The sequence below is a fragment of the Protomyctophum parallelum genome, assembly GCF_964188405.1.
Source record: "Protomyctophum parallelum genome assembly, chromosome: 3".
NCBI lineage: Eukaryota > Metazoa > Chordata > Actinopteri > Myctophiformes > Myctophidae > Protomyctophum > Protomyctophum parallelum.
This window is the reverse complement of record NC_139698.1, coordinates 5,120,288-5,144,805: the sequence shown is the minus strand read 5'-3', so window position 1 is coordinate 5,144,805 and position 24,518 is coordinate 5,120,288. Positions and strand designations below refer to the sequence as shown.

Here is a 24,518-nt window from a genome sequence, read left to right as displayed (position 1 = left end):
ATCCCATTGAGACAAAGCGGGTGCCTATGGGCTATAGTTCCAAACAATGGAACTATCCCATTGAGACAAAGCTGGGTGCCTTATGGGCTATAGTTCCAAACATTGGAACTATCCCATTGAGACAAAGCTGGGTGCCTACGGGCTATAGTTCCAAACAATGGAACTATCCCATTGAGACAAAGCGGGTGCCTTATGGGCTATAGTTCCAAACATTGGAACTATCCCATTGAGACAAAGCTGGGTGCCTACGGGCTATAGTTCCAAACAATGGAACTATCCCATTGAGACAAAGCGGGTGCTTATGGGCTATAGTTCCAAACAATGGAACTATCCCATTGAGACAAAGCGGGTGCCTATGGGCTATAGTTCCAAACATTGGAACTATCCCATTGAGACAAAGCTGGGTGCCTACGGGCTATAGTTCCAAACAATGGAACTATCCCATTGAGACGAAGCGGGTGCCTATGGGCTATAGTTCCAAACAATGGAACTATCCCATTGAGACAAAGCTGGGTGCCTTATGGGCTATAGTTCCAAACATTGGAACTATCCCATTGAGACAAAGCGGGTGCCTATGGGCTATAGTTCCAAACAATGGAACTATCCCATTGAGACAAAGCTGGGTGCCTTATGGGCTATAGTTCCAAACATTGGAACTATCCCATTGAGACAAAGCGGGTGCCTATGGGCTATAGTTCCAAACAATGGAACTATCCCATTGAGACAAAGCGGGTGCCTATGGGCTATAGTTCCAAACATTGGAACTATCCCATTGAGACAAAGCGGGTGCCTATGGGCTATAGTTCCAAACAATGGAACTATCCCATTGAGACAAAGTGGGGTGCCTTATGGGCTATAGTTCCAAACAATGGAACTATCCCATTGAGACAAAGCGGGTGCCTATGGGCTATAGTTCCAAACAATGGAACTATCCCATTGAGACAAAGCGGGTGCCTATGGGCTATAGTTCCAAACAATGGAACTATCCCATTGAGACAAAGCGGGTGCCTATGGGCTATAGTTCCAAACAATGGAACTATCCCATTGAGACAAAGCGGGTGCCTATGGGCTATAGTTCCAAACAATGGAACTATCCCATTGAGACAAAGCGGGTGCCTATGGGCTATAGTTCCAAACAATGGAACTATCCCATTGAGACAAAGCGGGTGCCTATGGGCTATAGTTCCAAACAATGGAACTATCCCATTGAGACAAAGCGGGTGCCTATGGGCTATAGTTCCAAACAATGGAACTATCCCATTGAGACAAAGCGGGTGCCTATGGGCTATAGTTCCAAACAATGGAACTATCCCATTGAGACAAAGCGGGTGCCTATGGGCTATAGTTCCAAACAATGGAACTATCCCATTGAGACAAAGCGGGTGCCTATGGGCTATACTTCCAAACAATGGAACTATCCCATTGAGACAAAGCGGGTGCCTATGGGCTATACTTCCAAACAATGGAACTATCCCATTGAGACAAAGCGGGTGCCTATGGGCTATACTTCCAAACAATGGAACTATCCCATTGAGACAAAGCGGGTGCCTATGGGCTATAGTTCCAAACAATGGAACTATCCCATTGAGACAAAGCGGGTGCCTATGGGCTATAGTTCCAAACAATGGAACTATCCCATTGAGACAAAGCTGGGTGCCTACGGGCTATAGTTCCAAACATTGGAACTATCCCATTGAGACAAAGCGGGTGCCTACGGGCTATAGTTCCAAACAATGGAACTATCCCATTGAGACAAAGCGGGTGCCTATGGGCTATAGTTCCAAACATTGGAACTATCCCATTGAGACAAAGCGGGTGCCTATGGGCTATAGTTCCAAACAATGGAACTATCCCATTGAGACAAAGCGGGTGCCTATGGGCTATAGTTCCAAACATTGGAACTATCCCATTGAGACAAAGCGGGTGCCTATGGGCTATAGTTCCAAACAATGGAACTATCCCATTGAGACAAAGCGGGTGCCTATGGGCTATAGTTCCAAACAATGGAACTATCCCATTGAGACAAAGCGGGTGCCTATGGGCTATAGTTCCAAACAATGGAACTATCCCATTGAGACAAAGCGGGTGCCTCTGGGCTATAGTTCCAAACATTGGAACTATCCCATTGAGACAAAGCGGGTGCCTATGGGCTATAGTTCCAAACAATGGAACTATCCCATTGAGACAAAGCGGGTGCCTATGGGCTATAGTTCCAAACAATGGAACTATCCCATTGAGACAAAGCGGGTGCCTATGGGCTATAGTTCCAAACAATGGAACTATCCCATTGAGACAAAGCGGGTGCCTATGGGCTATAGTTCCAAACAATGGAACTATCCCATTGAGACAAAGCGGGTGCCTATGGGCTATAGTTCCAAACAATGGAACTATCCCATTGAGACAAAGCGGGTGCCTATGGGCTATAGTTCCAAACAATGGAACTATCCCATTGAGACAAAGCGGGTGCCTATGGGCTATAGTTCCAAACAATGGAACTATCCCATTGAGACAAAGCGGGTGCCTATGGGCTATAGTTCCAAACAATGGAACTATCCCATTGAGACAAAGCGGGTGCCTATGGGCTATAGTTCCAAACAATGGAACTATCCCATTGAGACAAAGCGGGTGCCTATGGGCTATAGTTCCAAACAATGGAACTATCCCATTGAGACAAAGCGGGTGCCTATGGGCTATAGTTCCAAACAATGGAACTATCCCATTGAGACAAAGCGGGTGCCTATGGGCTATAGTTCCAAACAATGGAACTATCCCATTGAGACAAAGCGGGTGCCTATGGGCTATAGTTCCAAACAATGGAACTATCCCATTGAGACAAAGCGGGTGCCTATGGGCTATAGTTCCAAAACAATGGAACTATCCCATTGAGACAAAGCGGGTGCCTATGGGCTATAGTTCCAAACAATGGAACTATCCCATTGAGACAAAGTGGGGTGCCTTATGGGCTACAGTTCCAAACAATGGAACTATCCCATTGAGACAATGCGGGGTGCCTTATGGGCTATAGTTCCAAACAATGGAACTATCCCATTGAGACAAAGCGGGTGCCTTATGGGCTATAGTTCCAAACAATGGAACTATCCCATTGAGACAATGCGGGGTGCCTTATGGGCTATAGTTCCAAACAATGGAACTATCCCATTGAGACAGAATGAGCACCTCCGCATTCCATTGTTACAATGGGAGTCAACGCTAGTGTCGCCCCTTGGGAGTTAAAGGAGAATTCCATGCTAGAAGGCTTTCTTACCTTTCTTACCTTTCTTTGTGGTTGTTACGTCCTCACCAAAGAGGTCCAGGTGTTATTTGTGAAAAAGCTCCTTATTGGCTATTTCCCCTACCATAAGCGCTCAATAAATTGCATTGCATTGCATTGAATGGGAATTTAATGGGGCTATGGGGTGTTGTGCTAATTCGCTTATTTTCATCGAAATAAGTAGTAAAGTGTGCCGCTTGAGATATTATTTACATTATGAAGAGAGGATATATACAAAAAATATATAATTTTGAGCAATGTAAATAAGCAAATTAGCACAACACCCCATACATCCCATTCAATTCAATGCAATTCATTGAGGGCTTATGGTAGGGGAAATAGCCAATAAGGAGCTTTTGCACAAAATAACACCTGGGCCTCTTTGATGGGGACGTAACGACTACAAAGAAAGGTAAGAAAGCCTTCTAGCATGGAATTCTCCTTTAACGATAGTGTCGCCTCGATGACGTCATGAAAAGCTCGGCTACTTCCAGGCTAGTCTGTAGGCCTACATACTGTACATACTGTGCATACGTCTGTCTGTAGGCCTACATACTGTACATGCTGTACATACGTCTGTCTGTAGGCCTACATACGTACATGCGTATGTCCACCTGTAGGCCTACATATGTACATACGTCCGTCTGTCCACCTGCCTGCCTGTGTCTGTCTGACAGTACATGCATGTGTGTTCTACAGGCCTAGCTGCATCCGACCAGGTGATATAACAGTAGTGTGTGTGTGTGTGTGTGTGTGTGTGTGTGTGTGTGTGTGTGTGTGTGTGTGTGTGTGCGTGCTACAGACCTAGCTGCATCCAACCAGGTGACCTTCAGTCGGCAGCCTCCAGTGAAGACTGTCTCTACCTCAACGTCTTCGTTCCGGTTGGCCCGGTGGTGAGTCCGTGCACTGCAACACCCGTTACTGTTGTTGGTGTTATCGGGAGCCTATAGGACACGTGCACATAAAGTTGGTTGTGAGGGAGGGGCCTTTAAAGGGCCGGCCTCTCCACCCCAGAGCCGAAGGAGGCGTCTACCTTTCTATGGCCTGACTCACACGGCCACAACAGATTGATGTATGGCTGATGCATGAGACTTATTGACTGATGCAAGCTCGCAATGCATTTCCAATGGAAGTCACGTGGTTTCAAATGTGTGTGTGTGTGTGTGTGTGTGCGTGTGTGTGTGCGTGTGTGTGTGTGTGTGTGTGTGTGTGTGCGTGCATGTGTCTGTGTGTGTGTGTGTGTGTGTGTGTGTGTGTGTGTGTCTCACTTGACAGTCTGGTCCCGTCCCCGTGCTGGTGTTCTTCTTCAACCCCGCCTCAGCCAATCAGAGTCCAGGACTGCTCGATGGCTCCACCCTCTCGGCCGTGGGGAACATCGTCGTGGTAACGGCCAATTACAGGACAGCTGCGCTGGGCTTCCTCAGTACAGGTGCGCGCGCACGCACGCACGCACGCACACACACACACGCACACACACACACACACGAAAAGTGCTTCTTGTGTCCTAAACATCATTAACCCATTCTGACCTGAGATCAGATTCTAATGCACAGATCAATGGTGGTTCTTTAACGCATTTTGACCTGAGATCAGATTCTAAAAATGTCTTAAATCCTGACAGTTTAAAAAAATAGCAGATCTACAAGCTCATAGCGCGCCACTCGGTGGCACGCTATGAGCTTGTAGATCTGCTATTTTTTCAATAGCTAAAGCATGACATGATGGGTACACCAAAATGGGTTAAAATAAGATCTGGTTGCAAAAGGGGTAAAGTGGCATACTTATACCCAATGAGCTGTCCTGTGTCGCGTCATGTGATCAGGGTGGCATAATACTTACCCAATGAGCTGTCCTGTGTCGCGTCATGTGATCAGGGTGGCATAATACTTACCCAATGAGCTGTCCTGTGTTGCGTCATGTGATCAGGGTCGGAGGAGCTGTCCGGGAACTACGGCCTGGCCGACCAGGAAGCGGCTCTGCGTTGGGTCCGAGGCCACGCCTCCCTGTTCGGCGGGGACGGCACCAGGGTGACTGTGGGGGCGGAGCGGGGAGGGGCCGACGTCACCAGTCTCCTCCTCCTCCTCCCCCCCTCCCCCTCCTCTCGTCCCCCTCTCTTCAGACGCATGATGCTGATGGTGAGAACACAACTCCCTCCCTCCCTTCCTCCTCTCCTATTCAATGTTTTAGCCATGACGTGAGCGCCCCCTCCTGAGATACTTCCGGGTCCTACTTTTGTGTCGCTTTTGTGTCCCCATGGAGTTATACTGTGACGCCCCGTCGGACTAAATCTGAGACGAAAACAACCACGAAAGTCTCATTTTACCGCTTCCCTCGCAACAACAAAGCTGCGCTGCTCTCCCAAATCTGACAGTGACAGGCCGTCTGCCCCACATGGAATACTATCGCCATTTTATTTGATTGTGTCAACTAAATCCTCATTAATGCAAACTAGATTCAACATACTCAAGCCTGCACACATTGTAAATATCCCCCGAAATATTTTACCGAGCAAATGGACTGTTGCCACCTTCAATAATAATGATAATAATAGTCTTTATTGTCTCCACATCATATATTTTTGTTGTCATGGACACTTGTACAAAACATTAATAATTCTACTCGAGTTGGAAGCATTAAGACCCATTTTAAGCCTCTATGGCTTCCTTTCTGAAAAATAACGTCAATTTAAAAAGATTCACGCGTTTAGATATTCTATTTACAATGAGATGCGGACGGGAGCTGGTGCCACTTGGACCCGGACATAACGTAGCACTACAAAATGACGTCGGACTTAAATACTGAATAGAGCGTCGCAGTCCCGCCCCCTTTCAGAACGACGAGTGGCCCAGGAAATGATTCTCCATTCATTTTCTCCATAGGCTTTTCAAAACGTATTTATTTAATTTTCTCCATAGGCTTTTCAAAACGTATTTATTTAAAGACCTTTTAAGCGTCGTACGAAGCCAACTCTTGTCGTGACAAATCATGACAACACACACAATATGTTGGACCAAACAAATAATTACAAAGAAGAAAAACAACAAAAAAAGTGTTGTAACCTGCCGTTTTTTTCTACTTTCGAATTCTTCGTTTGGCTTGAAAACTTGTGTTTGTTGTCACGATTGGTCACGACAAAGAGTTGGCTTTGTCCGCGGCGTATAAACGTCTTTAAATAAATACTTTCTGAAAAGTCTATGAGGAAAATTAACGGGGATTTCTTTTTCCGGGTCTCTCGAGGGGGCGGGACAGCGACGCTCTATAATTTTAGACATTTAGCAGACACTCTTAACACTTTCAGCGCAATCTGCTGTTATGGGGGGGGGGGGTCCCCGGCATATATGTTTCAAATGGGAGGTCCGCGGACTAATACATGACGATTTGGGGGTCGATTTGGCACGACAAAGTTTGGAAACCACTGTCTGGTATATACGGTATATATACATCTCCTCTCACATAGTCTCATGTGGGTCCTCCTCCCGGCCACAGGGGGGCAGTGTGTTCTCCTCTCACATAGTCTCATGTGGGTCCTCCTCCCGGCCACAGGGGGGCAGTGTGTTCTCCTCTCACATAGTCTCATGTGGGTCCTCCTCCCGGCCACAGGGGGGCAGTGTGTTCTCCTCTCATGGTCTCATGTGGGTCCTCCTCCCGGCCACAGGGGGGCAGTGTGTTCTCCTCTCATGGTCTCATGTGGGTCCTCCTCCCGGCCACAGGGGGGCAGTGTGTTCTCTCATGGTCTCATGTGGGTCCTCCTCCCGGCCACAGGGGGGCAGTGTGTTCTCCTCTCATGGTCTCATGTGGGTCCTCCTCCCGGCCACAGGGGGGCAGTGTGTTCTCCTCTCATGGTCTCATGTGGGTCCTCCTCCCGGCCACAGGGGGGCAGTGTGTTCTCTCCAGCGGGGGTGCAGTCAGTGTCCCGGGCCAGACGGCAGGCCGTCCAGCTGGCCGCGGAGCTGGGCTGCGTGACCTCCGATGACCCCGGCATGGCCGCCTGCCTCAGGCAGAGCCCCGCGCACACGCTCAACGCCGCGCAGACCAAGGTAGGAGTTAAGAAGTGCATTAACCCATTATGAACGGGAACCTATTTTGGTGTTAGCATCATGTTATGCTTTAGCTATTGAAAAATAGCAGACCTACAAGCTCGTAGCGCGCCACCGAGTGGCGCGCTACGAGCTTGTAGGTCTGCTATTTTTAGAAAAATCGAAGAACGACTGACATTCTTTTTTATCTGATCTCAAGTCAGAATGGGTAAATAAGACCAGTGTGTGTGTCCAGTGGGAAACCTCGTATGAATCTGATCTCAGGTCAGAATGTTCGAAGTTCACCGTCCTTTCAATCAGTAACACCTGCAGCGCCCAGGACGAAGATTGATCAAAAAAGACGGTTGCTATTGATATGAAAACCGATCGCATCGCTCCACAGCCTGGGAGCGCCTGGCTGTTGCGCAACATTCGATGTTGATGATCGCCTCTAGAGTGTTTTGTCTACATTTAGCTGCTTCAGCCACATCCGGGTTAACATCCGGTCTACATCTAGCTGCTTCAGCCTCATCCGGGTTAACATCCGGTCTACATCTAGCTGCTTCAGCCACATCCGGGTTAACATCCGGTCTACATCTAGCTGCTTCAGCCACATCCGGGTTAACATCCGGTCTACATCTAGCTGCTTCAGCCACATCCGGGTTAACATCCGGTCTACATCTAGCTGCTTCAGCCACATCCGGGTTAACATCCGGTCTACATCTAGCTGCTTCAGCCACATCCGGGTTAACATCCGGTCTACATCTAGCTGCTTCAGCCACATCCGGGTTAACATCCGGTCTACATCTAGCTGCTTCAGCCACATCCGGGTTAACATCCGGTCTACATCTAGCTGCTTCAGCCACATCCGGGTTAACATCCGGTCCGTCGGTAAAAGTGCTCCGCTGCTATAAATTGCTACGATTTAATGGATTAAATAACCCCGGGCATTTAACCTGTCTGTGTGTGTGTGTGTGTGTGTGTGTGTGTGTGTGTGTGTGTGTGTGTGTGTGTGTGTGTGTGTGTGTAGTTGCTGGCAGTGAGTGGTCCTCTTCAGGCCTGGTCTCCTAACCTGTCTGTGTGTGTGTGTGTGTGTGTGTGTGTGTGTGTGTGTGTGTGTGTGTGTGTAGTTGCTGGCGGTGAGCGGTCCTCTGGGGGCGTGGTCTCCCGTGGTGGACGGTGTGTCTCCCGTCCGTCCTCTGGACGTCCCGACGCCCTTTGACCTCCTGCTGGGCAGCTCGGCGCAGGACGGACTGATCGGACGAGCCCGGAGGGTCAAGGTCAGTCAGCTCGGCCTCGGCGCCATCGAGACCCGAGGCCAGTGTTGTTTTCGTCGACTAAAACCTAAGACGAAAAATGTTCGTCGACTACCTATTTTCACTGACAAAAACGAATGGAAACTGAATGAAAACTAAAGCTACGATGACTAAAACTAAGACTGAATATACTGATAATTTCGTAGACAAATAAAAAGTAGACTAAAATGTTAGGAAGGGACTAGTGGACAAGAGATCCAGTATAAGTCATTTTACACTTGGTTGCATGCTGAAAATAGCTGATCTACAAGCTCAGTTGTGAGCTTGTAGATCGGCTATTTAAATAAACCGCTCCTGACTGGATCATATAAACCCGAAAAGGAATGCTTCACAGCCAGGCTATAGCGCCTTCTATAACTACGTCGACATTTCTGCTGTGCGTTCCGACAGGACTTTGAGCTTCTCCAGGGAAGGCTGGACGGGAAGACGGCGTTCTACGAGGCCCTGAGCCGCTCCCTGGGCGGGGGGGAGGAGCATGAGGGCAGCGGGCTGGTGAAGGACGCCGCCTCCTGGCTCTACGGCCTCCAGCACGCCCCCTCGCCCGCCGGGTACAACCTCTTCTCCGTCGCCCTCAACGACGCCACCAGGTCAGCACACAGTAAACTAGAAAAAGTGCCCTTCTGGGCACAGGTCTCCACCAGGAGGATATGAGTGTTTGTAAATAATTACTTGAGTAAGCATAAGAAAGTATGTAGTAGAGTTAATATTAATACAATCTGAATTATTATTTAAACTAGAGAGACTGTGTACCAATTTGCGCGATCTTTGGACAAAATCTGTAGGTGTACTGTGCAAATAACTTGTTTTGCACAAAGCGGCCTCTTGGTGGCGCTATAACAGGCCGTTCTGGAAATTTTGGGGCAGAGTTTCATCGTTGGCATCCAGGGAGTGTGTGTGCAAAATTTGGCATCGACCGGGTTAACGGTGCCGGAGATTAGCTGCTCACGGACACACACGGACGGACACACGGACGGACACACGGACGGACGGAGTGCAAAACATACTCTCCCGCCATGCCTTCGGCCTGGTGGAGACAAAAATAAACGGTGGTTCCTCGGGATGGTTGGGGTGCTATACCACCGTCATCTTAACTAGAAATGCACTCTGTCCAGCTGCCAAGAAGTTGGCCATGAATGGCCTACTTGTGTGCGAGCAGACCGCGGACAACAGCAGCCCTGCCAACCGGGCTCGGCCCTATTGGCACGGTACGGTTGTGGTGTTGGTCTGGAGAGTGGGAGACTGGGGTTCCAATCCAGCTCAGCACGAATCACCACACTAGTATCCCGTTTGGTAGAACAGTAATATTGTCTGTCTGTCTGCCTGTCTGTCTGTCTGTCTGTCTGTCTGCCCCACCTCCAGGGACATGTTCATAGTGTGTCCCAGTCTACAGATGGCTCGTCACTGGGCTGAGAGAAGAGCCAATGCTTTCCTCTACCACCTGCCAGAGAGCACCGCCCAAACCAGGTAACTCCGTCTGTCTGTCTGTCTGTCTGTCTGTCTGTCTGTCTGTCTGTCTGTCTGTCTGTCTGTCTGTCTGTCTGTCTGTCTGTCTGTCTGTCCGTCTGTCTGTCATACTGTCAATTATCCAATGGTTGTTTAACGGGTTGTCATTAATGTCGATGCGGTGCGTCTGTCTGCAGTGCCGATGCGTCGATCCCATTGGACGTCCAGTTAGTGTTTGGAACTCCCCTTCAGCCTATCAGCTCGCAGCGGTTCACATCCACGGAGCAACGCCTCTCTCTGGCAATGATGACTTACTTCTCCAACTTCGTCAAGACAGGGTACAGTATTATACCTACCTACCTACCTACCTACCTACAACCACAAGACAGGGTACAGTACCTACCTACCTACCTACCTACCTACCTACAGTACCTACCTACAACCACAAGACAGGGTACAGTTACAGTATACCTACCTACCTACCTACCTACCTACAACCACAAGACAGGGTACAGTATTATACCTACCTACCTACCTACCTACCTACCTACCTACAACCACAAGACAGGGTACAGTATGTCTACCTACCTATACCTACCTACCTACCTACGTACCTACCTACCTACCTACCTACCTACCTACCACCACAAGACAGGGTACAGTATTATACCTACCTACCTACCTACCTACAACCACAAGACAGGGTACAGTACCTACCTACCTACCTACCTACCTACCTACCTACAACCACAAGACAGGGTACAGTACCTACCTACCTACCTACCTACCTACCTACCTACCTACCTACAACCACAAGACAGGGTACAGTACCTACCTACCTACCTACCTACCTACCTACCTACAACCACAAGACAGGGTACAGTATGTCTACCTACCTATACCTACCTACCTACCTACGTACCTACCTACCTACCTACCTACCTACCTACCTACCTACAACCACAAGACAGGGTACAGTATTATACCTACCTACCTACCTACCTACCTACCTACAGTACCTACCTACAACCACAAGACAGGGTACAGTTACAGTATACCTACCTACCTACCTACCTACCTACAACCACAAGACAGGGTACAGTATTATACCTACCTACCTACCTACCTACCTACCTACAACCACAAGACAGGGTACAGTATGTCTACCTACCTATACCTACCTACCTACCTACGTACCTACCTACCTACCTACCTACCTACCTACCTACCTACAACCACAAGACAGGGTACAGTTACAGTATACCTACCTACCTACCTACCTACCTACAACCACAAGACAGGGTACAGTATTATACCTACCTACCTACCTACCTACAACCACAAGACAGGGTACAGTATTATACCTACCTACCTACCTACCTACCTACCTACAACCACAAGACAGGGTACAGTATGTCTACCTACCTATACCTACCTACCTACCTACGTACCTACCTACCTACCTACCTACCTACCTACCTACCTACAACCACAAGACAGGGTACAGTATTATACCTACCTACCTACCTACCTACCTACAACCACAAGACAGGGTACAGTATGTCTACCTACCTATACCTACCTACCTACCTACGTACCTACCTACCTACCTACCTACCTACCTACCTACCTACCTACCTACAACCACAAGACAGGGTACAGTACCTACCTACCTACCTACCTACCTACCTACCTACAACCACAAGACAGGGTACAGTACCTACCTACCTACCTACCTACAACCACAAGACAGGGTACAGTACCTACCTACCTACCTACCTACCTATACCTACCTACCTACCTACGTACCTACCTACCTACCTACCTACAACCACAAGACAGGGTACAGTATGTCTACCTACCTATACCTACCTACCTACGTACCTACCTACCTACCTACCTACCTACCTACCACCACAAGACAGGGTACAGTATTATACCTACCTACCTACAGTACCTACCTACAACCACAAGACAGGGTACAGTACCTACCTACCTACCTACCTACCTACCTACCTACCACCACAAGACAGGGTACAGTATTATACCTACCTACCTACCTACCTACGTACCTACGTACCTACCTACCTACCTACCTACCTACCACCACAAGACAGGGTACAGTATTATACCTACCTACCTACCTACCTACAACCACAAGACAGGGTACAGTACCTACCTACCTACCTACCTATACCTACCTACCTACCTACGTACCTACCTACCTACCTACCTACAACCACAAGACAGGGTACAGTATGTCTACCTACCTATACCTACCTACCTACGTACCTACCTACCTACCTACCTACCTACCTACCACCACAAGACAGGGTACAGTATTATACCTACCTACCTACAGTACCTACCTACAACCACAAGACAGGGTACAGTACCTACCTACCTACCTACCTACCTACCTACCTACCACCACAAGACAGGGTACAGTATTATACCTACCTACCTACCTACCTACGTACCTACGTACCTACCTACCTACCTACCTACCTACCACCACAAGACAGGGTACAGTATTATACCTACCTACCTACCTACCTACAACCACAAGACAGGGTACAGTACCTACCTACCTACCTACCTACAACCACAAGACAGGGTACAGCATGCCTACCTACCTACCTACCTACCTACCTACCTACCTACAACCACAAGACAGGGTACAGTACCTACCTACCTACCTACCTACAACCACAAGACAGGGTACAGCATGCCTACCTACCTACCTACCTACCTACCTACAACCACAAGACAGGGTACAGCATGCCTACCTACCTACCTACCTACCTACCTACAACCACAAGACAGGGTACAGCATGCCTACCTACCTACCTACCTACAGTACCTACCTACCTACGTACCTACAGTACCTACCTACCTACAACCACAAGGCCACTGACCAACATATTTATCTACCCATTTAACTATCAACCAACCAACCATCCATCCATCTTTAACCGCTTATCCGTAGTCGGGTCGCGGGGGCAACAGCTGCAGCAGAGAGCTCCAGACTTCCCTCTCCATGAAGAGCACCATTAGTAACCTCACCCTGGGGCGATACGGAGGTGTTCCCGGGCCAGTTTGGAGATCTAGTCCTCCCATCTGGCCCTTGGTCTGACCGCGGGGGTCTCCTTGCAGTGGGACGTGCATGGAGGACCTCCGTTTGGTACTAGATGCCGGAACTTGTCCTTCTGTACCTTCCTACCCATCTAAACCAATCACATTGTGTTGCGGAGATCCTAACCAATCACATTGTGTTGCAGAGATCCTGACCAATCACATTGTGTTGCAGAGATCCTAAACCAATCACATTGTGTTGCAGAGATCCTGACCAATCACATTGTGTTGCAGAGATCCTGACCAATCACATTGTGTTGCAGAGATCCTGACCAATCACATTGTGTTGCAGAGATCCTAAACCAATCACATTGTGTTGCAGAGATCCTAACCAGGCCCAGGATTCGTCCAGAGCGCCTCCGGCGCCGGGCCTGCCCCTCTGGTCCGCGGTCCCGCCCCCTCCCGCCCCGCCCCTCTACAAGGAGGTGGAGCCTGAGCTCCGACAGATCCAGGGTCTGCGGCAGCAGCAGTGTTCCTTCTGGAATGACCTGGCTCCCAAACTCACCACCAGCACACAGACAGGTAGGGCTCCATGAACTCACCACCACCAGCACACAGACAGGTAGGGCTCCATAAACTCACCACCACCAGCACACAGACAGGTAGGGCTCCATAAACTCACCACCAGCACACAGACAGGTATGGCTCCATGAACTCACCACCAGCACACAGACAGGTAGGGCTCCCAAACTCACCACCAGCACACAGACAGGTAGGGCTCCATAAACTCACCACCAGCACACAGACAGGTATGGCTCCCTAAACTCACCACCAGCACACAGACAGGTAGGGCTCCATAAACTCACCACCAGCACACAGACAGGTAGGGCTCCATAAACTCACCACCAGCACACAGACAGGTAGGGCTCCATAAACTCACCACCAGCACACAGACAGGTAGGGCTCCATGAACTCACCACCAGCACACAGACAGGTATGGCTCCATAAACTCACCACCACCAGCACACAGACAGGTAGGGCTCCATAAACTCACCACCACCAGCACACAGACAGGTAGGGCTCCATAAACTCACCACCAGCACACAGACAGGTAGGGCTCCATAAACTCACCACCAGCACACAGACAGGTATGGCTCCATGAACTCACCACCAGCACACAGACAGGTAGGGCTCCATAAACTCACCACCAGCACACAGACAGGTAGGGCTCCATAAACTCACCACCAGCACACAGACAGGTAGGGCTCCATAAACTCACCACCAGCACACAGACAGGTAGGGCTCCCTAAACTCACCACCACCAGCACACAGACAGGTATGGCTCCATAAACTCACCACCAGCACACAGACAGGTAGGGCTCCATAAACTCACCACCAGCAGCACACAGACAGGTAGGGCTCCATAAACTCACCACCAGCAGCACACAGACAGGTAGGGCTCCATAAACTCACCACCAGCACACAGACAGGTAGGGCTCCATAAACTCACCACCAGCACACAGACAGGTAGGGCTCCATAAACTCACCACCAGCAGCACACAGACAGGTAGGGCTCCATAAACTCACCACCAGCAGCACACAGACAGGTAGGGCTCCATAAACTCACCACCAGCAGCACACAGACAGGTAGGGCTCCATAAACTCACCACCAGCACACAGACAGGTATGGCTCCATGAACTCACCACCAGCACACAGACAGGTAGGGCTCCATAAACTCACCACCAGCACACAGACAGGTAGGGCTCCATAAACTCACCACCAGCACACAGACAGGTAGGGCTCCATAAACTCACCACCAGCACACAGACAGGTAGGGCTCCATAAACTCACCACCAGCACACAGACAGGTAGGGCTCCATAAACTCACCACCAGCACACAGACAGGTAGGGCTCCATAAACTCACCACCAGCACACAGACAGGTAGGGCTCCTAAACTCACCACCACCACACAGACAGGTAGGGCTCCATAAACTCACCACCAGCACACAGACAGGTAGGGCTCCATAAACTCACCACCAGCACACAGACAGGTAGGGCTCCATAAACTCACCACCAGCACACAGACAGGTAGGGCTCCATAAACTCACCACCAGCACACAGACAGGTATGGCTCCATAAACTCACCACCAGCAGCACACAGACAGGTAGGGCTCCATAAACTCACCACCAGCACACAGACAGGTAGGGCTCCATAAACTCACCACCAGCACACAGACAGGTATCCTATCCAGTAAATCCTCTTTAATCGTCTGCTCCTCGTACAGTGAGGACGCTTCGCTTCGCTGCTCTCGCTTATGCTTGCATTCCTCAACTGATATCCTTGCTTTATTTAATTTTTTTATCTCTACAAGTGGATCCTAGATACTTGTAAACCGATGGGACTGTTTTTGTTCTTTAGATAGAAGTTTCTGCCTACTTCAAAATACCCTTTTATTACCTTCTGTGACTGGGTATACGTGGCACATAGCTAGCTATATAGCTAACTAGCTCTGGACTCTTGGCAAATAGCCAGCCATGCCCCCAACACTCTCCTCAGAGGACTTTCAGAAGCTGCTTCAAAAGATTGCTTTGCTGGAAACGGAATTACACCTCTTAAGAGTGAATTTGGGAGTAAAACACGGGAAGGAAAATCACACGCAGAATGACTCTTTCGTCTGGTGTACTCGCGGCGCCAAAGGACATGAAAGGTCGACAAACTGGTTCCATAAACTCACCATATAGGTCGTTAGGACTACTGGAAGGCAAACTAAATAGTGCGATATAAAATAATATAACATTAGAAACTAAGTTGAAACTAAACTCACTACACAAATAGTTCTGCACATTATGCCGTTATCTTCGTGGCGGAATATCACACCCACGTGAACCGAGCGGTGCAGGCTGCTCAACAAGACCGCTGTGGCTGGCTGCAGTTAGTTGTAGTGTTCACTTTGAATGGCCCTTTAGGCTGCTCAACAGCGCCACCTTAGGTCACCCAGCGGTATTGCACCTCCTCGTACTCTACACAGACAGACAGACAGACAGACAGACAGACATACACACACAGACGGTTAGGCACTGCTCAAAAACACATTTTTCCCCCTTAACATCCCGTGTCAGCTCATCTTGTCAAACTAAGCTAAGCTAGCTACATATACACAATATCTATATGAATGAAATATATGTCTCATATCATTCAAGTTTGAAAAACACATTAAATTAAGCCCCGTTATATAACACATCGACTGCCACTGACGGGGATATCTACGCCATCTCAAATTCAACGATTGACTGCCATGGACATAGATCTCAGTCATCTGGTGTTTTCAGTGATTAATAAACTAGGATAATTATGTTGTTTAGACTCTAGAACATAACAATCCTATAGTTTACTGAGGCACTACACCGTTTCTCTTCATTTCATGTATGTGTTTACAAGTCACTCTGGGTAAATAAGTAAATGTTTAACTACTGTAGCATACTTTAAACTACTCTAGTGAACTTTGAACTACTCAACTCTAAAGATTTATTTCATTCTTTGTTTCAGCTGAGCTGGGGGCGGAGCCCGTCCAGCCTGTAGTGACTCCTCCTACCGTGCCCGCCAGCCAATCACAGACTGAGAAGAAGGATGCCTACAACTAAGCCCCGCCAACGCCCCGATGTCCCTTTTCTGATGATGTCAAGTGGCATCGCAACGGTCACTTCTTGATGATGTCATACATATTCTGTCACTTGCTCCTTATAGGTTCAGAGTAAATGCATTCGCTATAGCACTGTTTCTCAACTTAGGGTCCGGGGACCACTAGAGGTCCAAATGGACCCTTACGGGTCTGCTACTCTTGAGTGTGCAAACTGAACCAAATGGACCCAAGCCAAATTCCAATACCCATAATGCAACCATCTTGTGGACTACACATAACTTCGCATGGAGGTCTTTCAATACGCAAACCTACATGTCGCACGGATGAAGTCTGTTAATAAACAAACCACAATGATTTACGTTCGGATGTTACGTCTACATGATTTCCGCAGGTAACCAGTTTCACCGCAACACCGGCAGTGAGCGTGTGAGTGAGCATGTAGCTGCGATTCTGTGTATTGGAATTGAGCTTTACGGATCCAAGCAAACGTTGAGAATCACTGCAATATAGAATCTCTCGTTTAGTCTGAAGTGTTCTATACTGCTTATTGTTCCTTTTCCTCTTGCCGTCATTGTAGTGACAATAAAAAGCATTTCAAACACATCATACCGTTTGTCTTGTGTGTGTAATCTCAACTGATTCAGAGCTGCGCTACTGAATCTGTCGTAAAATGGGTTCGTAGCCTATAGGAAGGGGGCGTGTCTGAAAATGTACTATTATTATACAGATGGGGAATAGAGCGTCGCAGTCCCGTCCCCTTCCATGACGACGACAGGCCCAGAAGACAATTCCCCATTCATTTCCCCCATAGATGTTTAAAAAAGCATTTATTTAAAGGAGAATTCCATGCTAGAATGCTTTCTTATCTTTCTTACCTTTCTTTGTAGTTGTTACGTCCCCACCAAAGAGGTCCAGGTGTTTTTTTGTGCAAAAACTCCTTATTGGCTATTTTCCCTATACCATAAGCCCTCAATGAATTGCATTGCATTGAATGGGAATTGAATGGGGCTATGGGGTGTTGTGCTAATTCGCTTATTTCCATCGAAAGAAGTAGTAAAGTGTGCCGCTTGGGATATTATTTACATTATGAAGAGAGGATATATACAAAGAAATTATCATTTTGAGCGATGGAAATAAGCAAATTAGCACAACACCCCATAGCCCCATTCAATTCCCATTCAATTCAATGCAATTCATGTAGGGCTCATGGTAGGGGAAATAGCCAATAAGGAGCTTTTGCACAAAATAACACCTGGACCTCTTTGATGGGGACGTAACGACTACAAGGAAAGGTAAGAAAGCCTTTTAGTATGGAATTCTCCTTTAAAGACCCTTTAAGCCTCGGACGAAGCCAACTCTTGTTGTGAAAATCATGACAATATAAACACAATGTTTTGGGCCGATCAAATAATTAGAAAGAAGAAAAACAACAACTCTTGTACCCTGCCCTTTTCTACTTCTAATTATTTGATCGGCCCAAATGTGTTTATTGCCATGATTTGTCACAACAAGACCCAGACTAGTGAAAATAGATCTACAGCAGATCTAAACGATATTGAAAATAGTTTTTAAGTTTAGTTTATGTCAGTCCTTTTTTTGACAGTGTAGTGTATATATATATATATATATATATCAATGAGGCAGATCTAGAAGACCCAAACTAGTGAGAATTCTACAAAGCAATGTCTTACTTACTTTTTACTTACACTATAGAAAAACTCAGTTACAAGTGAAAGTCAGTTTGTACAGTTTTATTGTAAGAATTACATCTTAACTAAAGACAGATGTTCACTCACCAACATCCATCTGATATTACAATTGGGACGGCCGGCGACTTGGTGAAGGAAGTCGCGAGGTCGCCAAATCTGTAGACGACCATTAGTCACTCCCTCCGTCTTAACAAAATCTATTTATCTTCAGAAGCGTTAATATTAGAGCTGGGACTCGATTAAAAAAAAAAATCTAATTAATCAGAGGCTTTGCAATTAACTAATCTAGATTAATCACATTTTAATCGCATATCATTATTTGACCCGAGAACAGTGAGAAAGCATTTTTTTCAAATGGATTTTGGTATCTAGTGAATCAATGAATAGTGAATACATAAGTTTAAGCAATAAAACATTGTTTTTGTAGTAATAGGGGTAATAATTATTTATTGAATAATTGCACACAACTGTTGGAATCCTATTTCCAATCCACGGGGACAAGCAAAGTGATCTCAGCGGCTTCCCCCAGTCTGGTGAACTGTCTGCGGTTTCTGGTGGTGTTATTGTCTGAAGAGGACACGGACACTTGGTGCGCAGGTCCGTCTGAAAACTGTCCAGTGACAACGTTCCGCGGTGAAAAAAATAGTGCGATTAAAATGCGTACATTTTTTTAATGCATTAATTTTTCTGTAGTTAATTAATCGTAATTAATCACAATTAGTCCCGGCCCAAGTTAATATTGTAACCTCGACACTGCATAACATCAGAAATGATGCCTACATTCAGAGAAAACAGCCTTTGAAAACTGCCGACAAACAGAAATTGCACCCCTGTGTTTCCTTCTTCCGAACGGCTATAGCCGATCGCGCGTCAAGGCAGTGCAAAGCATGCTGGGTTACAGGTGCATGATGGGAAATAATGGGAATTTTGATTTTACACTTTTTACCTTTTTTAAACTAGATTTTTAGTACCTCTAGTAGAATGATAAGTGAATATGCTAATTGGCAGCGCATACAGTAGGTGATTCCAAGTAGAGATGCACGATATAATAATCGGTAGCGTATCGAAATCGGCCATAAAAAAAACCGATAATATAAAAAACATAATAATAATGTGACCGTCGATGGCTTTGTACTCACAGGGCAGTCTGCCTGTCTCTGTCCCTTTAACATGACGATGTCGACTAAATCCTATACAATTTAGGCATTTAGCAGATGTTTTTAATACAGAGTGATTTACAGTAAGCAAGAACACATGGTAATACATCATAATACATAATAGTCATCAACAGTGGCGTGCACAGACATTTAGAGGGGCAGGTGCTCAAGTGAAAAAAAAGGGCACCTTGTGCAGCGCATTTTCGGGCGGGAACCCATTTTGGTGCTTTAGCTATTGAAAAATAGCAGATCTACAAGCTCATAACGAGCTTGTAGGTCTGCTATCTTTCACTGACATAGAAAGATAGCTTTAGATTGTGGGGGCCTAAATAATATAGTAGAAGCGTTTTTTATCAATATTTGATCAATGTCACCGCATGGTCCACACACTTTTTAGCACATTGCCAAAAGGGCAGGGGGTGCTCTAGCACCCCCTAGTGTCTATCTGTGCACGCCACTGGTCATCAATAATCATATGTAAGCTAAGAACCTAGCATCCGTCTAACAGTGGAATATCTATGTAATGAAACTATGCATATATACTATATGCATAGTGCTAGGTCTACATAAACAGTACAAGTAAAGGGTTTTCCCCCAAGACGAGTCATCATGTGTGCTTTACAATTACTCTTGAGGGCTTTGCCACACCAGTATATGAGTCATCATGTGTCTTTTAACATGAGACTGTCTTCTAAAGACTTTTCGACACACTGTACAACTAAAGGGTTTTTCCCCAGTGTGAGTCATCATGTGTAATTTAAGATTATACTTGAGGGTTTTGCCACACACTGTACAAGTAGAGGATTTTTCTTGTGACTTTGCCAATGATTTCTCCCCAGTATGAGTCGCCACGTGTCTCCTGAGATAACGTCGGCCGATAAAGCCTTTTCCACAGACTGTACAACTAAAGGGTTTTTCACCTGTATGAGTCCTCGTGTGTTGTTCCATTGAACGCTTCACACTAAATTGTTTTCCACAAACTGTACAAATAAAGGGTTTTTCACCTGTATGAGTCCTCATGTGTTGCTCCAGAAGACTCTGGCAACTGCAGCCTCTGCCACAGACTGTACACTTAAAGGGCTTTTCCCCTGTATGTGTATACATGTGTGTTTTTAGAGAACTCTTCTCACTAAAACCTTTGCCGCAAACTATACATGTAAAGGGCTTCTCCCCTGTATGGGTCCTCATGTGCGATTTCAGATTATTACAGCGTTTGCCACAAACTGTACAAGTACATGGTTTCTCTCCTGTATGGGACCTCATGTGTGATTTTAGATTATGACAGCGTATGCCACAAACTGTACAAGTACATGGTTTCTCCCCTGTATGGGTCCTCATGTGTATTATTGGATTAGTACAACCTTTGCCACAAACTGTACATGTATAGGGTTTTTCCACTGTAGAAGTTCTGTGTTGCATTTCCCCTGTATGTGTACACATGTGTGCTTTTAGACGACTTTTCTGACTCACAGCTTTGCCACAAATTGTACATGTAAAGGACTTTTGCTTCTCCCTTGTATGGGTCCTCATATGTGAACTTAGATTAGTACAGCTTTTGCCACAAACGGTGCAAGTGAATGGCTTCTCCCCTGTATGGGTCCTCATGTGGGATTTTAGATGAGTGCAAGCTTTGCCACAAACTGTACAAGTGAAGGGCTTCTCCCCTGTGTGGGTCCTCATATGTGACTTTAGATTTGTGCAGGCTTTGCCACAAACTGTACACTTATAGTATTTTTCCTCTGTATGAGTCATCTTGTGTTTCTCCAGGTGACTTTTGCTACCACAGCCTCTGCCACACACGGTACATTTAAAGGGCATTTCCCCCGTATGTATGCACATGTGTAATTTAAGAGAACTCTTATACCTTAAGCATTTGCCACAAACCATACAAGTGAAGGGCTTCTCCCCTGTATGGGTCTGCATGTGTAGTTTCAGACTACTCTGGCTAATACAGTCTTGGCCGCAAACTTTACAAACAAAGGACTTTTCCGCTGTACGAGTCCTCGTGGAGCGAGTTTGTCTTGAGGATTTGTTAGGTGTGTTTAAAGTCGACTGACCTTCCCCGGTCTCCTCCCACTCACCACTGTCTTCAGTGTCAGAACCGTGTGAGAGAGGAGAGAGGAGCTGGTCATCACTAGTGGGCTGTGATGAAACCCAGTGCTCTATGTAAGCTTGTGTTTTCATGTGTTCATTTGAGGTCCCGGCTCGAGGCTCCATTTCTCTACGTTCAACATCACCTTCACTTTTCAATGCTCGTAATGTCTGTGTTGACCTTTCACCCTCCTCTGGTCTTTTAAGCAGCTCCTCCTGTTCCTCTTGAATGTGTGGAGGCTCTGCTTCCTCCTGGACCAGACTGGGACTTCTCTCATGCAAGGAGCCTAGGCAAAAGATAAGATACAAATGAAAAAGAAATGTTTGATATTTTCCCATCCAAATAATATTATTAATACATGTTTTGAGTATTGTAATGCAGGTAATTGAAAAAATGAAAAGGGGACCGCCAACTATTCGAAACCTTCTGCAATTCTGGCAATAATCATTCTTTGAGACACACATCCAAGTTTTTGCGGGGTCACACAAATCATGTGACGCTGATCCACTTTCCCCATTGGTTCATTCTAGGACACGATGTATGTGTAGTCTGAAGAATTGTAAATGCTTGCCCATTGGCACTCTTATCTAGCACACGCCTTTTGAATTTAACTAGCTGCAGCTGTGTTGCTGACATTAGTGTATCAAGATCAGTAAGAGATAAGGGGCTGTATTTTGCGTGTCTTAAGTACCAGGTCTTATTACCTAACTTGAGTAAACTAAAGACCTGGAGGCGTGATCAATGCCATTTGGCTATTCTGAGTGGCTGAGCATTAAGACCTGGTACTTGAGACACGCAAAATACAGCCCAAGGTGCGTTCAGACATGATTTGAATGATTTGAACATCATACCCCTCATTCAGGTGACACAGCCTGGGTGATCAAGTCCCAACTTACGTCCCAGTAGCTACCCTCGATCAGTCCCAAAACAGGGATTTTTTTAAACGCAACTAAAAGCAAGAGTGAATTAGTAGGTCTTGAGCTGTACTTAAAAAATGTCTACAGAGGCTGCTGGCCCGTAGAAGCAGAACGATGCTTCACTGTGTTTTTTTAGGCACTTCGAGCAGGCCAGCAGTGGAGAACCCAAGGGACGGTTTGGGACATATCTAGGCAGGCAGTCATGGAGGTAGGAAGGTGCGAGACCATTGAGAGCTTTATAAACAAGATAATCTTATCAATAAGTTAAGTCTAAAAAATCACCGGGAGCCAATGTAGAGAGGCTAAAACTGGAGTGATATGTTCTCTCGTCTTAGTTTTCTTTACCTTCAACTTTCACTGATGTCAATGTTGACCCATCTGCCTCCTGGGATCTTCGCAGTAGCTCCTCCTGTTCCTCTTTGATGTGAGGAGGCTCTGCTTCCTCCTGGACCAGACAGGGACTTCTCTCATGCTGTTCAGGTGGAACCTCTTTGAACACCAGGAGGTGAAAGAAGTCTAGGCAAAAGAGAGAAGAGAGAAGACTAAATGTAAAGGAAAATTCCCCATGAATTGAAGGATACATGAGCTCTCCCCAGGTTGGCAGAGGGAGAGTAGCGCCCGGGATTACAGCATTGGCATCGGGTGAATTGTGTTACAAAAATAATAATAATAATCACGTGACGTTGATACTCTTCCCCTATTCGCTCATATTAAAACAGTTTAGCTGCCAGGAATAGTTTAATCCAGGTTACTGTCGTTGCTACATACGACATTCCCGCCTTTTGTTTTATGTGTTTAATCCGCCGTATTGTAATAAATAAAAAGAAACTCTTGTCTTTGCCGCGGAGATAGAGACTAGATGGTTTCGCTTTGATGACGAAACCGGAAATCGTCACATGCTGTGGCTGCTAGGGCTTCTGGGAAATTGAGGGAAATGCAAATGAATGGGGTACAACGCCTCATGGAGACGGGTCTTGTGTGCGTCTTCTGGGTGCACCAAGATGGTGGATGGTGCGATCGGATCATAACAAACCGAGGAACCTTTTTTCACTGGATTTTCACAGATTAAAAGTTCAAATAATTCAGCGTATGCTCTAAAGGTAATACAACAATCTCGGCAGCGTAGGGTAGTTGATTAAAATGCGGGTTACGCGTTTAAACCAGTCAAACTGTTGACATGATGCATGTGTAGTCAGAAGAATCATAATATATGATCAGCAGACCCGATTGTGTTCCGTTAAGCAGCCTATCACACTCGGAGTGAGCGGGTTTTGAGTCTTACATTCTTGTATTCCAACTTCACTACAGGTTTAAACCACAGTGAACAAAACAGTACATACACATCATGTACAACAGGTTTATACCACAGTAAACAAAACACTACATACTGTACAACTTTACTACGGGCTGCATCTGTGCATGGAGCGCTCCACGTCCCTGGTCCGTCTCTGGCTGTTCCTCTGACAACGTTGAAGGACTTCTGGAGGCCATCTCTCTAGATGTTGTAGACCTCTCCCTGTGGTGCCCTGTGGAGGCCATCTCTCTAGATGTTGTAGACCTCTCCCTGTGGTGCCCTGTGGAGGCCATCTCTCTAGATGTTGTAGACCTCTCCCTGTGGTGCTCTGTGGAGGCCATCTCTCTAGATGTTGTAGACCTCTCCCTGTGGTGCTCTGTGGAGGCCATCTCTCTAGATGTTGTAGACCTCTCCCTGTGGTGCCCTGTGGAAATCACCAGTAGAAAGACCTTACATGAATTATACCACGGAATCAAATCAAACTGTACATGTATAATAATACTAATAAAAAAGTAACACAAATCTACAAGCTCACCAGCACCAGCAGTACACCTTACACATTGAGGACTATTTGAGGATAACCTT

The 24,518-nt window shown here is 46.7% G+C and overlaps 1 protein-coding gene and 1 long non-coding RNA gene across 2 annotated transcripts in view; one reads left to right on the top strand and one right to left on the bottom strand.

Annotated features, from left to right (window-relative positions):
* tg (thyroglobulin) overlaps nucleotides 1-17,367 on the top strand; it is a 74,885-nt gene extending 57,518 nt beyond the window's left edge. Inside the window, exons 45-54 of the mRNA XM_083761363.1 lie at nucleotides 4,074-4,164; nucleotides 4,547-4,700; nucleotides 5,198-5,406; nucleotides 7,144-7,308; nucleotides 8,418-8,567; nucleotides 8,994-9,190; nucleotides 9,963-10,067; nucleotides 10,244-10,384; nucleotides 13,504-13,703; nucleotides 16,671-17,367. Coding sequence (XP_083617489.1) covers nucleotides 4,074-4,164; nucleotides 4,547-4,700; nucleotides 5,198-5,406; nucleotides 7,144-7,308; nucleotides 8,418-8,567; nucleotides 8,994-9,190; nucleotides 9,963-10,067; nucleotides 10,244-10,384; nucleotides 13,504-13,703; nucleotides 16,671-16,765 — 1,507 coding nt within the window. The 3' untranslated portion in view covers nucleotides 16,766-17,367. The remainder of the gene's footprint in view (nucleotides 1-4,073; nucleotides 4,165-4,546; nucleotides 4,701-5,197; nucleotides 5,407-7,143; nucleotides 7,309-8,417; nucleotides 8,568-8,993; nucleotides 9,191-9,962; nucleotides 10,068-10,243; nucleotides 10,385-13,503; nucleotides 13,704-16,670) is intronic.
* Nucleotides 17,368-20,235: 2,868 nt separating this feature from the next.
* On the bottom strand, nucleotides 20,236-24,161 carry LOC310855286. Its single transcript, XR_014568986.1, has 3 exons — nucleotides 24,028-24,161; nucleotides 22,985-23,155; nucleotides 20,236-22,008 (listed from the first exon to the last, which is right to left on the bottom strand). It is a non-coding gene; the product is annotated as an uncharacterized lncRNA (long non-coding RNA).
* Between the last annotated feature and the right edge of the window lie 357 nt (nucleotides 24,162-24,518).